The sequence below is a fragment of the Oryctolagus cuniculus genome, chromosome 12 (assembly GCF_964237555.1).
Source record: "Oryctolagus cuniculus chromosome 12, mOryCun1.1, whole genome shotgun sequence".
Lineage (NCBI taxonomy): Eukaryota > Metazoa > Chordata > Mammalia > Lagomorpha > Leporidae > Oryctolagus > Oryctolagus cuniculus.
Genome location: NC_091443.1, coordinates 28,920,297 through 28,933,743, shown reverse-complemented (window position 1 = coordinate 28,933,743; position 13,447 = coordinate 28,920,297). Strand labels below are relative to the sequence as shown.

At 36.7% G+C, this 13,447-nt stretch overlaps 1 protein-coding gene across 1 annotated transcript in view; it reads right to left on the bottom strand.

Moving 5' to 3' along the window:
* The window catches only part of MDGA2 (MAM domain containing glycosylphosphatidylinositol anchor 2), an 896,755-nt gene that overhangs the window by 221,705 nt on the left and 661,603 nt on the right, over window positions 1–13,447 (bottom strand). Inside the window, exon 8 of the mRNA XM_008269620.4 lies at window positions 3,216–3,509. Within this exon, the coding sequence (XP_008267842.3) occupies window positions 3,216–3,509 (294 nt within the window). The remainder of the gene's footprint in view (window positions 1–3,215; window positions 3,510–13,447) is intronic.

The window sequence follows — 13,447 nt, the reverse complement described above, 5'->3', positions numbered from 1 at the left end:
CAAAAATAAAAAGAAAGGGGGATCTGTGGGGAGCAAACCGGACTAGACTGAGTTACTGGAATTAAGACTTATTCTATGCATCTGCTCTCCCACAATATGGCGCTGGGAGAGAAGTAAACAGCTTCCGCACAGCTGCCTCCAGTTCAGCTAATAAACTGTAGGACTTGCTCCTGATTGGAGGAGAGCAGCGTACTCGGCGTGTGGGCAGCCGAGTTGGGATTGGCGGAGGAGGACTATAAAGGAGGAGAGAGACGGCATGCACCGGGAACATCTATGGGGAACATCTATGGGGAACATCTAGCTGAAGGAACACCTGTGCAGCCCCCGAGAAGAGCCGGCCGGCGGTGTGCCGCTCCCCTGCGGAAGTGGGGAATGTGGCCAGGGGGAACTGCCCTTCCACGGAAGTGGAAGGGATAGTAGCCAACCCGGGAAGAACCAGCAGCAAACCCGGGGAGGGCCGAGCAGACAAAAGAACAGCGCAGGGTCCTGTGTCGTTCCTCCACGAAGAGGGGGAGCGACACATACAACTCAACTAAGAAGTGGGGGCTGGCGCTGCAGTGTAGCGGGTAAAGCCACCATATGGGTATAGAGTTAAGTCCCAGCTGCTCTACTTCAGATCTAGCTCTCTGCTTACCCAGGGAAAAAGCAGAAGATGGCTCAAGTCTTTGGGCTCCTGCACTCATATGGGAGACCTGGAAGAAGCTCCTGGCTCTTGGCTTCAGATTGGCCCAGCTCCAGCTATTGTGGCCATTTGGGGAGTGAACCAGTGGATGGAAGCATTTTTCTACCTCTGCCTCTGTAACTCTGCCTTTCCAATAAATAAATAAATTTAAAAAATAAATGGGAAAAGCATACAAGAGGATATTTTTTCAAGGGATCAAATAGAAATGGTCAACAGACACATGAAAAAGTACTCAGGATCATTAGCCATCAGGGGAATCCAAATAAAAACCACAATGAGGTATCACCTCACCCCAGTTAGATTGGTTATCCAAAAATCCAAAACAAATACTGGCAAGGAAACAGATACCCTAATATACTGTTAGTGGAAATTCAAATTTGTATAACTATTATGGAAAACCATATGGATATTCCTCAGAAAACTAAAAACAGATCTACCATATAAACCAGAAATCCCATTCATGAGTCATATTCAAAGGAAATGAAATTAGCATATGAAAGAGATACCTGTATGCCCATATTTATAGCAGCTCAATCCATAATGATATGGAATCAACCTAGATGTCCATAAACTGATGACTGGATAAAGAAAATGTTGTATACATACACAATGGAATGTTACTCAATCATAAAGACAAGTGAAATCTTGACATTTTCAACAAAATGGATACAACTGTAGACCATTATGTTAAGTGAAATAAGCCAGACTACAAAAGGCCAAAACACATGCTTCCTCTTATCTGTGATAGTTGGTATGTACAGCAAGTCTAAAAATTGTGTGTATATCCTGTCATTCAGTATAGAGCTATAAAATATTGCTTCACTGAACCATAGTATGCAAATGACAATATAATCTTTGCCAAGTTAAAAGAAAAAAAAAGAAATGGGGAGGGCCAGTGAGGACTCTTGGGATACAACTAATGTGCTGTTCTCAGTTTGGATATTGGTTGTAAGTGTGATCAGAGGATCACAAACTCATTTATCTACACACTTATATGTGCTTCTTGGTAGGTATACTGTATTTCAATAAAATGCTGAATAAAATTTTAAAAAGAAGATTGAGGAACTGTTTTTCATTCTTTGCTTTTCTTCCCCTCCTCCTTTTCTTCCCTTCCCTTTCTTTCCTCCTTCTTCCTCATATTTCTTTTCCTTTTCTCTAAAATCTGTTTTCACATGAACCTCATATCCGTGAGCATACCTTGAGAATATAAAGGATAGTAAGAAGCATGCAATTAAATGAAACTTGAAATCTAAGACCCATTTTCTTCAAGAAAACACTAACCATTCAGTACAATCAGTCAAGTAACTTGACATTTGTTTGCAAATATCAGATTGCGTATTTATAAGACAAATAATATTCCTAGAATCTGAGTTCCCTCAGAGTAGGAGCAGGGAATGGTTAAAGAACAGCACCTTGTCCCCTCTCTTCCTCCACACACCTCCTTTAAAAATGTATTGGCTTCTAAGACACTCTAATCACAATATTTCCATATGAAAATTGTTTTTCATATTTAAAACCTTCTAATTCATTCTGCAACAACCCTAAATTTAATATAAATATGACATTTTTGGGATCAATTCTATTTTCAGTGTTCTGGGTTAAAAAAGGATCACTGAGTGTTTATTAAAGTGCATAGATTCGACTACTTCAACTGTTTTCTTGAAGACTACAGTAGCAATTATTCAATAAATGGTACATCAGTTATAATTTCCAGCAGCACTAACAGAGATGGGTCAGATTGTGTACAGTTTGCTTTGTCTCAGCAATATCCTCACCACCTGGCAACAAAGTCACCAAGACCTACTCTAGGGACGCAACAAGAATAATGTTGCTAAATCTGTATGGACCCTTACATTTATGGATTTAGAACCTTTAGTCCTGAAAGCAAATGGAAAGCCTGGGGTGTCTATTTTTTTTAAGCTATCACCATAATGTCAATTAAAAAGCTGAAAACTTATCTTATTGAACACTCAGTTAAACAATTATCTGTTAAGAAAGTCAGACAAAAATCCAGAACCTAAAAAATCTGCCGAATTAGTTCTTTGTTACCAGATAATTTTGTACCCCATAGTTATAGCTTCCGATGTACAAATAGCACTTTAATGATTCCATATCCACAATTTAAGCAAAGGATGCTTTAAAATAGGTGGATAATTTGGACAAAGGGCAGGCAATTGTCTGCAGTAGAAACATGAACTGTGAAAACAAAAGAGCATTAGCAATTAGCAATTACTTCTAGTCTCCACTTTGCTACACTGCACATGGACAGTTTTTAACCATTAGGCTTGTCAGTCCTTTGGCGTTAACCAACCACATAACTCTATCATAATCATCGCACACACTAATACAACTCTTTCCTAGTAGCTCAAGTAATAAGCAGATTTAAGGAAAATTAGTTCAAATTGGATAGCAATGAGGTAGAAACATCTCGTTCTAATCCAATTCCAAAAATCACCTCGTTTCACTCAGAGAATAAAGGTATCATTTCTCCTGTTATCCCCAAAATTGAAATACATAAAAGGAATGTACTCACACTGCACGATGAGCTGCACCAGGGCTTCCCGGGGTTTCACATTAAATCCGTTGTACTGGCTGGTCTGGCATCTGTACATTCCTGACATTTCCCTAGTCACATTCACAATCCTCAGTGTTCCATCGTAACTCTCCATCTGCATTGACCCATCAGGCATTGCCACTTCTTTGTCTGCTCTAGACCAAAGGATGATCGGTTTAGGTTTCCCAGTTACTTGACACTGCAGTTCTATTGTATCTCCTTCTCTGGTGACCAAAGGTGATTTTTCCTGTGGAACAGTCAGATTGGGTGGAACTTGAAATGGGAAAAAGAAAATTTTTCAAGGTTAGTATAAATTTGGTGAAGCATATGCAGACACAGAAAATCATTAGGAAACAATATCTGCTGGTTGAAGAAATGTTACAATTCAGATGACAAACATAAGGAGACCTTGTGAACAGACATCCTTACAAAAATAATATAGAGTGGTTTTCACTGAACACTCTCAAATTAGGGTTTCAAACATTAGCACAACATACAAGGCACTGAGTTGGAAAATGAATGGTCAACATGAAAACACCCTCCTCAGTCACATGTGCTCATTAGCCGTTGCCTGGGGCTTTAACACCAGTTTTTCTCACGAGCTGGATCCAGACTGCTGTGGGTAGGAATCAACTTCATAAACTTAGCATCCACAGGAACTGCAAGTAGTGGGAAATGAACAAGAGGAACCTCTGACATAAAATCAGAAGTTGTCACTCTGGTTTAGAACTTGTGGCCAAACTGCCTAACTTCAGGGTCCACTCTCTGGCTAGTGGGAAGGGAACTGAAATATTGGCTACAATGACACACTCTTTGAAAATCCACTGCTTTCTCTTATTTCGGATTTCTAATTTTTAAGATTTATTTATTTCATTTAAAAGAGTTACACAGAAAGAGAAGGAGAGGCAGAGAGAAAGGCCTTCCATCCACTGCTTCACTCCCCAGATGGCCACAACGGCTGAAGCTGTGCCGATCTGAAGCTAGGAGCCAGGAGTTTCTTCCAGGTATCCCATGTGAGTGCAGGGGCCAAAGTATTTGGGCCATCCTCCACTGCTTTCCCAGGGTATAGCAGAGAGCTGGATCAAAAGTGGAGCAGCCGGGACTCGAACTGACACCCATACGGGATGCCGGCACTGCAGGCAGCGGATTTACTCACTAACTCTAGTTGTTTTTGACATGTGAATTTCATTTTAAGATATTTGTAACCAATGTTTTGCCATGATGTTATCACTATTTCAGTAAAATTTTAAAAATAGATTTCAATGCACATAAGTACATTTTTCTCAAGTAAAGGTAATTTCTGATTTTACCAGGAATATTTATAGTGAAATTTTATTTTACTGAATCTTTTTTATTATACTATAACATGTATGAATGAGGATTTAGTGAAAAACATGAACTGAAGGAGAGACTACAAATTATTTTTGTTACAGACACTGTCACCTTTCCATTGGAAGTATTTTTATATTATGCAATTATGTATGAACTCAAATGGGTTTACAGAACAGTGTATCTATTAGGAAAGCACAAATAAAATAAAATGTCAGAGACAAGAATAACCAGAAATATGTGAATAACTTAATCCTTCTTCTTATTAACATCATATGTTCTCTTTGCATATAGAAATACATGCGGAAGGGGAAAGATTTGAGGGGCAGCACTGTGGTGTAGCCGGGAAAGTTGCCACCTGCTATGCCAGCATCCCCTATGGGCAGCTGTTCGAGTCCTGACTGCTCTACCTCCTATCCGGCTCCCTGCTAATGGCCTGGGAAAAGCTGTGGAAGATAAGCCAAATGTTTGGGTCTCTGTGCCCCCTTGGGAGACCCAGATGAAGCTCATGTCTCCTGGCTTCAGCCTGGCCTAGTCCTGGCCGTTGTGACCATTTGGGGAGTGAACCAGAGAATGGAAGATCTCTCTCTCCCTCTCCCTCTCTCTGTGTAACTCTGACTCTCAAATAAATATTTAAATAAAAACAAAACAAAAAAAGAAAAATGAAATTTTTTATTCTCCCTCTAGTACTGAAATACTCTATTTCCAAGGTACAAAAACTAACACAACTAGGTTTTAAAATTATTTTCAATTAATGTTGACATGTATCTTATTACAAAAAGAGAAAAATAAATTCAAGTTCAAAGTGATAGAATAATCTTGCTCATACAAAAATAACCAATCTACTTTTTATTTAATTCCTTCATTTAATTAAATAGCTTTCATAATGCATTATATATTGTAATTTAAAAACATGATAACTTAAACGCTCTCTTCTTAGTAGATATATACCTTTTAGTAACTACCTTAACCAACTCTTATGCCTCTACTATGGGTCAGAAACAATTAGTAATTTATCTCAATTAATAATATTAATAACCAGCTAGTTAACATTTAAAAATTAGAATATTGAGTCGAAGAGATAAGAAATATGTTGGTTTTCTAGAATACAAGCCAAGGCCAATATATAGCAGGTTGGCAATGTAGTCCTAACTCCTGAACCAGGTTGCAATGAATATGGAATTTGGCAACCATAAGTGAGTAAGCACTGGACTCCCTTCTTGCTGTATCCATCTGCTCACATGGACAGGTCAGACAGAATGTCAGCCCATTTTATGGTCACTGTCCCAGGGCAATATGAGATGAGACAAAATGTGAAGGAGTATATTAAAATATTTTGCAAATTATCTGACTTCTAACTTATATATGTCAAATTAGTATTTTCATCCACCTTAGGCTACTTCCCATATGCATCAAAAACTGCCAACCAAATAAATCCAAAATCTGATAAGTTCTGTGAAATAATTTCCTTTGAGGGTTATCTCTTGGAATGTTCAATCCATATCTCATCCAAAAACAAGCCCCATGATCTTAGTAAATTGTAACCTTTTTGAGTACTGAATCGTGAAAAGACAAAGTTATACTTTGTGTGCCCCAAGGTTATCAAAATTCTGAACAAAGGAGCAAAGAGTGAAAAGTTAAAGAGTAGACCATATGAAATTACGTATTTTCTTATTTACTAAGACAAATAGTTAAATATCTTATTATATTTTGTCATTCTAATCCAAAAATTTTCTTGAATAGTCATACTGTTAAAGCTTATCATGCTGAAAATTTGATGATTCTCTTTATAAATTTGTTTGTTATATACTTATTTAAACTTTAACTTTTCCTTTGCCTGATAAAAATGATAAAAATCTCAATCTCAGTTTTAATTTCAGTAACTTAAAAATAGTTTCTTAGATAAATTATCCCAGGCTCTACTACATAGTAAAAATTGACTAAAAGTTGGTTTAAATTCATCTCTTCCACAAGACTTTGAAACTTAAAATCAGAGTTACAACTTGTCAGCTCTCTTGGCCAAAAAGACCTCATCATTTTTCAAAGTATTATAGTTTTCTCTTACTCTCTAAATCCTCTAATTACATTTTCTATTCTGCAGAATTACAAACTAAACCCTCTTAGTTATTACTATAGATTTTCCAGTAGGAGTTCTTATGTGATGTTTTACTATCATATATTCATAGTATAAATTTTTACTTTATACCAAGGTTCTTCCAGCCTATGATTGCACCCTATTTTTATATTCCAAAACTCTCTCAAATCTAATCACCACTTACTTCTTGATTAGGATAATAGTTAATTATCAAAACATCCCGTCTATTAATTAAAATCATGGATTTTTTTTTTTGTTTCACCATTTGCTCTTGTCCTCCACTAATATCCATCAAATCCTATTTTTTATTTATCAAAAATGTCTCTCATATTTGTCTGTTTCTTTGCATGGCCACAGGCAGTTTTCTCAGAAGTCATTTTTCCTTCTTGTGATAATATCCTAAACTGACTTCCTGTCACCAGTCTCATTCTTCCAGGTTTCCCATTACCTTGTCATAAATGTTATAATAAACACAATTCCATTCGTATCACTATCAACACTGCAAACCCCAGGGAAAATGCTTCTTATAACACTGTTTTAATTTAAGAAAAAAAATTGAAAACAGCAGAATCTCCTTGTTAAGTAAACCAGGGAACATTAATGTAATATATTACAGAAACCTTTTAAAAATGATATAATAGACCTATTAAAAATAGACCTATCAATTGATTTATTGATAAAGGTATTTATATTATCAAGGAAAGCGTATTAGTAGACAGTATAACCATTATTACTGATAAAAATGTGTTACTATATACAAGAACAGTAATATACAATTTTTATACAGAGTTTAGCAGCTCCTGTTATGTACATATAAAAATAAACAATGTGAGATGACAGCATGTTAATCTGCTTCTCCATAGTTATCTTCCTCTCTAGGTATATCCCATGACATCATGTTGTAAACCTCGAGGGCATACAATAAACTGTATTTTAGCAGGCAGACAATAATGGATGTGACTAAATAGTTTTCTGAAGGGAAGAATGCAACTGCTTACTCCCTATATTGCCAGCATTCAGTGCACTATACCTCCCCTAACAGGAACTCAGGAAAAGATTTTATACCTGTTGTACAAATTAAGACAGTAAGGGAGAGGAGCACTGATTCAGGGCACAGGAGACCAATGCAGGGAAAAATCTAGAACAAAGAAAATCCCAGAAAGAACTACATCAAAAGATAAACAGTGGTTCTTTCACATTGAAAAACTATTGGTAAATTTTATTTTTATACCTTCCCTTCATTGTTCACTTTCTCTACCACATGTGCAATGCATATTGGTATATTATAGGCTCCAGAATCCCAGAGAAACTTAAAAGGTCATTTCAATCTATTTTCAAAACTCACTCAAAAAACATCCACTTTTCAGTAACACAAATATTTCACACCAGAAATGGGGCTCTGCACAACATAGTCAGAAGTGCTCTCTCCTGGTACACTCCTTTGCTTGCGGTTTCCCTGATTAGTTAACCTCAGAGCTCTGTAGCAAATAGCTCCTTCCAGTGTTCAGACTGTCTGTTCCCAGCACCCCTGCCCACCCTCTGTGTTGAAACTCAGCTTAAATGTCACTGCTTTTCCAATGTCTTGCCTACTCCAGGATGACCTGATTAGTCACTTTTTGGGACCACATTACATTGTATGTTGTATACTCATCTAATCTGGGCTTGTAGCTTGGCTTATAATTATTTTTTTGGAGGGAAAGACAGGAAATTGATTGGGGAGAAAAGAGGGATGGGGAGGGGGAGACAAGAGGCAACAGAAAACAGACAGCTGCCATCTGCTGGGGTTACTTCTCTCAAATCTCCACAAATAGCTGGGGCTAGCATGGGGCTAGAGCCAGTAGCTAGGAGCTCCATGCAGGTTTCCACATTGGTGGGATGGGCCATAATCTACTGCTTTCCTACACGAATTAGCAAGAAGTTGGATTGGAAATGGAGCAGCATGGGCCTGAAGTCACACTCTACTATGGGATGCTTATGTTGTAAGTGACAGCTGTTGCACTGTGACACAATGCCAGTCCCTTGGCTTGTATTTTCTCCCTTGCATGTAGCTCTGACAACATGGTTCCTAGAAGGCACACTGTAACTTCTTCCATCTTGCATGTCTAGTGCCTGCTTTCCTGCTTGGCCCACAAGAGATAATTATGAATGATTGAGATAGGAAGAAAAAGAAAAGGGGAGAGGAATTTAGGGTAGCATAGATAAAAAGCTCTGAATTTAATTGTTAGTGGGAATAAACACAACACATAGATCATGCAAATTTCAGGAAAAAGTGAAAAGTAAAATAAAGTAATTCTGCAATCAGTTACACATAGGTACCAAAATTTTTTGTAAAACATTGACAGGATAGATTCTTGAAGTACCTCTTAAGATGCAGAGAGTGTCTTAAGAATCAAGAAGGAACCTTTCCAATTTTCTTTTCTCTTCTTTTATTTAAAGACACAAATAGGGGCTGGCATTGAGGTTCAGTGGATTAAGCCACCACTTCCTACACTAACTCTCCATGTTGGAGGGTAGATAGGTTTGAGCTCTGGCTGTTCTGCCTCTAATCGACCTGCCTGTGTAAGACGGTGCAAATACTTGAGCCCCTGACACTCATGTAGGAAACCCGGACGGAGTTCCTGGCTCCTGTTTTCAGCCTGGCCCAGCCTGGGCTGTCGTGGACACTTCGGGGACTGAGCCACTAGATGGAAGATTTCCTCTCTTTCCTTCCATTCTTCAAATAAATAAATTCTTTTAAAAACAGATGTGGAGAGATAAGTTGTGAATCCAAATAAAAACATACAAGAAAGAGGCAATTTGAAGATATGCCATCCAATTTTTCTAATATTTTTATGTTATTAACCAAATAAATTATTTTCCTAAAACTAAGCCTTACAATGAAACTAAGCACAAAGTTTCATTTGTCTACAACATGTCATATCTGTATTCATAACGCACTTGCTAGAAAAACTCCTTCCTAGTAAAACATACAGATAAATTCTCTGACATAAAGTCTATACTCCGCCTTTGCTTTGAATTGTCCTGCCTGGAATGTCACTGCAGGATATTCTACAATCAGAGAAACTTGAAAAACATGGGATGACACCAAAGTTTCTCATTCCCAACATAAACAAACAACTGAACAACTGGTTTTCTGTGAACTTCATTGTATCATGGACTATAAGAAGCTCTAAACAAGTTTGATGCTTTCATTTATTAATTAGGAAGGAAGCGGAGGAAAGCTGACCCTCAGTCTGAGAAGATCACAGGTTTATTTTCCTTATGCAAAGAAATGCAAGGGAAGCTTAGCTTGAACTGTGAGATAACATGTGATATTGTCTGAAATACAGACAAAATATGCTTTGTGTAGACTTATGGTCTTAAAATATGTAAATATAGTTCAGTTTGCTAATAAATATACAATAAAAATAAGTAATAAAATGAGTAATATGCAGAATTTTCTTTAGGACAACAACACTGTTTTCAAGAAATGAAAAATTTAATTTTATATTATACTTGACCTTTGAGGGGAATAGTTTACAACAAATACGTATGTTCCAGAGCAGAATGCATAGTCTATATCAAAAATACAAATATAAATAAGATTCCAAGAATTGTTTGTTCATGAGAATGACCCTAGGAGACCAGATATTAAGAATTCTCATGATGATCAGAAATAAACAAACATAAAGAAGACTGAAGTAAATGATGACTTTATGTCACTATGGTAAATAATGCAAATTAATCAAATCTATTTGTGTGTGTGCATGTTTTTCAAGAACAAATGGGTTAAAGAATTTATTGTAGACTATGGGTTTCAACCCTAGTGACCTACTTATTGAGAATCTCAAGTAAGCAGCATCCTTACTGAGACCCCATAGTTGTAAAGGAAAGATACTGTGACACTAGATGCTTTTTCACTGACTACGTCAGCAATCCTGACTCCTCTGTTAGCAGCTTTTTAAGTAAGAGTCATGCAGATAGCTAGAAAACACATGACCATTTTGAGAAATCACTAAGTAATTTTACATATAAGGAAGGAACTAAACAATTTACAGTAGCAACAACTGTCCCTGGCACATCAGTAACAATGTCTCACAATGGGCTGTGGTATAAAAAAGATAAACCACTAGTGTAGGGAGATCATCAGCATGCTTGTTGTAATACCACTCCAGAAAGTATATTTGGTGTGAAAATAATTTTATTATTGTAGTCAATATATTCAAACCTTCATACCCTAATACTGGAAATAGTCTAATAATGACACACATCATAGATCTGAATATACCACCGAGATTGGGAATAATTGCCTTATATACAAAGTTTATAAGAACACAATACTCAGAGGCCCCTGGAAAATATGCACATAATTATTTAAGACAATTTTGAGAATTTGCTTCAACGTAAAAAAAAAATTATGATCTAAGTCAAGTAATTTTTAACTAATAAGGTTGACCTACATAAAGTATGATTAATAATTACATGTCACTAAAAATATAAAATGTGTTTGAAAGGTATTAGCAATGAAAGAAGAAATCCAATACACTAAAGATCCTCACAAATTGATAGATTTCATAATATCTGTTTCCTTGTAGAGTTCACAACTGGTAACATACAATGTTTGATGAAAAGCAGCACAACTTCTGCACATTTTTCAATAAAGGAATAAAGATTCCCACTTGACTGCAAATAATTCCTGGTATGTAAAAATACAAAGAGATAATATGGTGAATTATATGATACACAGTAACAGAAATTTATTTTTTGTATTCGTTTGTTTTTAAAAGTGCAGAACTTAATAAAATTTATTAAAAATAAAATATGTAAGGGCCAGCACTGTGGTATAGCAGGTAAAGCTGTCACCTGCAGTGCCGGCATCCCATATGGGCGCTGGTTCGAGACCCGGCTGCTCCACTTCTGATCCAGCTCTCTGCTATGGCCTGGGAAAACAGTGGAAGATGGCTCAAATCCTTGGGCCCCTGCACCCACATGGGAGACCGGGAAGAAGCTCCTAGCTCCTGGCTTTGGATCAGTGCTGCTCCGGCCATTGCAGCCAATTGAGGAGTGAACCATCGGATGGAAGACCTCTCTCTCTTCCTCTCTTTCTCTCTCTGTGTAACTGTGACTTTCAAGAAAATAAATAAATCTTTAAAAAATAAAATAAAATATGTAGAACATTCCTGGGCTATAGATTAATATAATACGCTGCATTGTTGTACTTCCTCCTGAATTATCTTTTCTCTTATAAACAAATTACTAAATCCATTTAATAATGTTTCTTTCTCTTCCTAAAAAAACTTATGTGCTATTATGAATCTTTCTTGAAAATCATGTCAGATATCTATAACAATTCACCATTTTTCACAATAGAAGGTGTAAATCCCTTTGCTTGTTTTCCATCTTACATGCAGAATCTTGGTAAACCCTATTACTTCTATGAAAAAGTCTCTACTCCACTGAGGCAGGATTTCTAATCTGATAACTCACATGGCTTACAACTCCTTACCTTCCTTCCTTCTCTCCAGAAATGAGTTTGTTCTCAACATATTCACCCAATGACTGTCAATTGCTAAATTTACAGTTCAGTCTTATCTTTCCTGATGTCCTCACAAAATGAGTACTTCTTTATTCACTTATAGCTAACCATGCTGATAACAGCGTAACAGTTTTTCTGAGTTTTCAGTAGTTCCCACATCATGTGACATCTTAAAGTATTTAGAGGAGATTGATATATTCTTGATGGACTGATGCAACACTAATCAAGGTTACCAAGAAATCCAAGTATGAAAACTTTGGGTGAATAATCACCCTTGACTATCCAATGTTAATTATCAAACATACACATTTCAAGATCATTTTTCACATGTAATTATTTTAGTTTTCAAGTTTAAAAATCCAAAAAACACAACAGATATTTATAATATCAGCATTTCTACTGGATTTGGACTTGTTCAGATGGATGATTCAAGGGAGTAGAAATAATACACTAAAATAGTGGAAGCATTTGATAGTATTGAGTAATTTGTCCATTCTATAGCTCTCCTTAGTTAGCAGGAAAGAAAATGTTGGTTCTACAAGACTGTCCATGTGGTTCCATATTCTAAGTTTGTATTACTGATAGTCCCATAAATTAAATAAGTATTTATTTTTGGATATATCTTTATGCCAGATGGCATGCCTACTGTTTTGTCCATGTTACAAATACGCATAAACGTATCTCTTCTTACATTCTGTAAATAAAAATTGCTCTTTATCTTTGCAATGGCACACACTTAAGTACCTCACCAATAATAATTTGGGAGATGCTAATAAGTCAAGATCGATAATGCTTTTACAAAGCTGGCAATACAGCAGGAACATTAAAAATAGACATGAAGTTAAAATAAAACATTTGCATTTCTAAAGGGAACTGTACATTCATACACACACATGCATGATGTTTATTTTTGAAAGAGTTGGGGAAATTTTATCAAAATGGTGGTGTTAGCTATTTGAAGCATACAGGGAGAGGCATGTAGTGCCTCTGATTGGTTTGGTATTGGAAGATGAAGGACATGCAGTGTCATTCAATCAGGAAAACAAGTTTGGCAGGCAACAGTGTGGCTGTTCCAACTTTCCTCTCCCAGCAGGTGTTGCTATGGCAAGAATAGTCTTTGAGGGATTTGATAGAATACAAAATATAAGGTGAAAGAACAAAACAGAAAATTGTTCTTGTTCTCTGGGTGGCATTCATACCTTCCCTCCTACACAAGACACAAGACCAGTTGCAGTAAACACATGTTCTACCCTTGCTGCCTCATGAACAAGT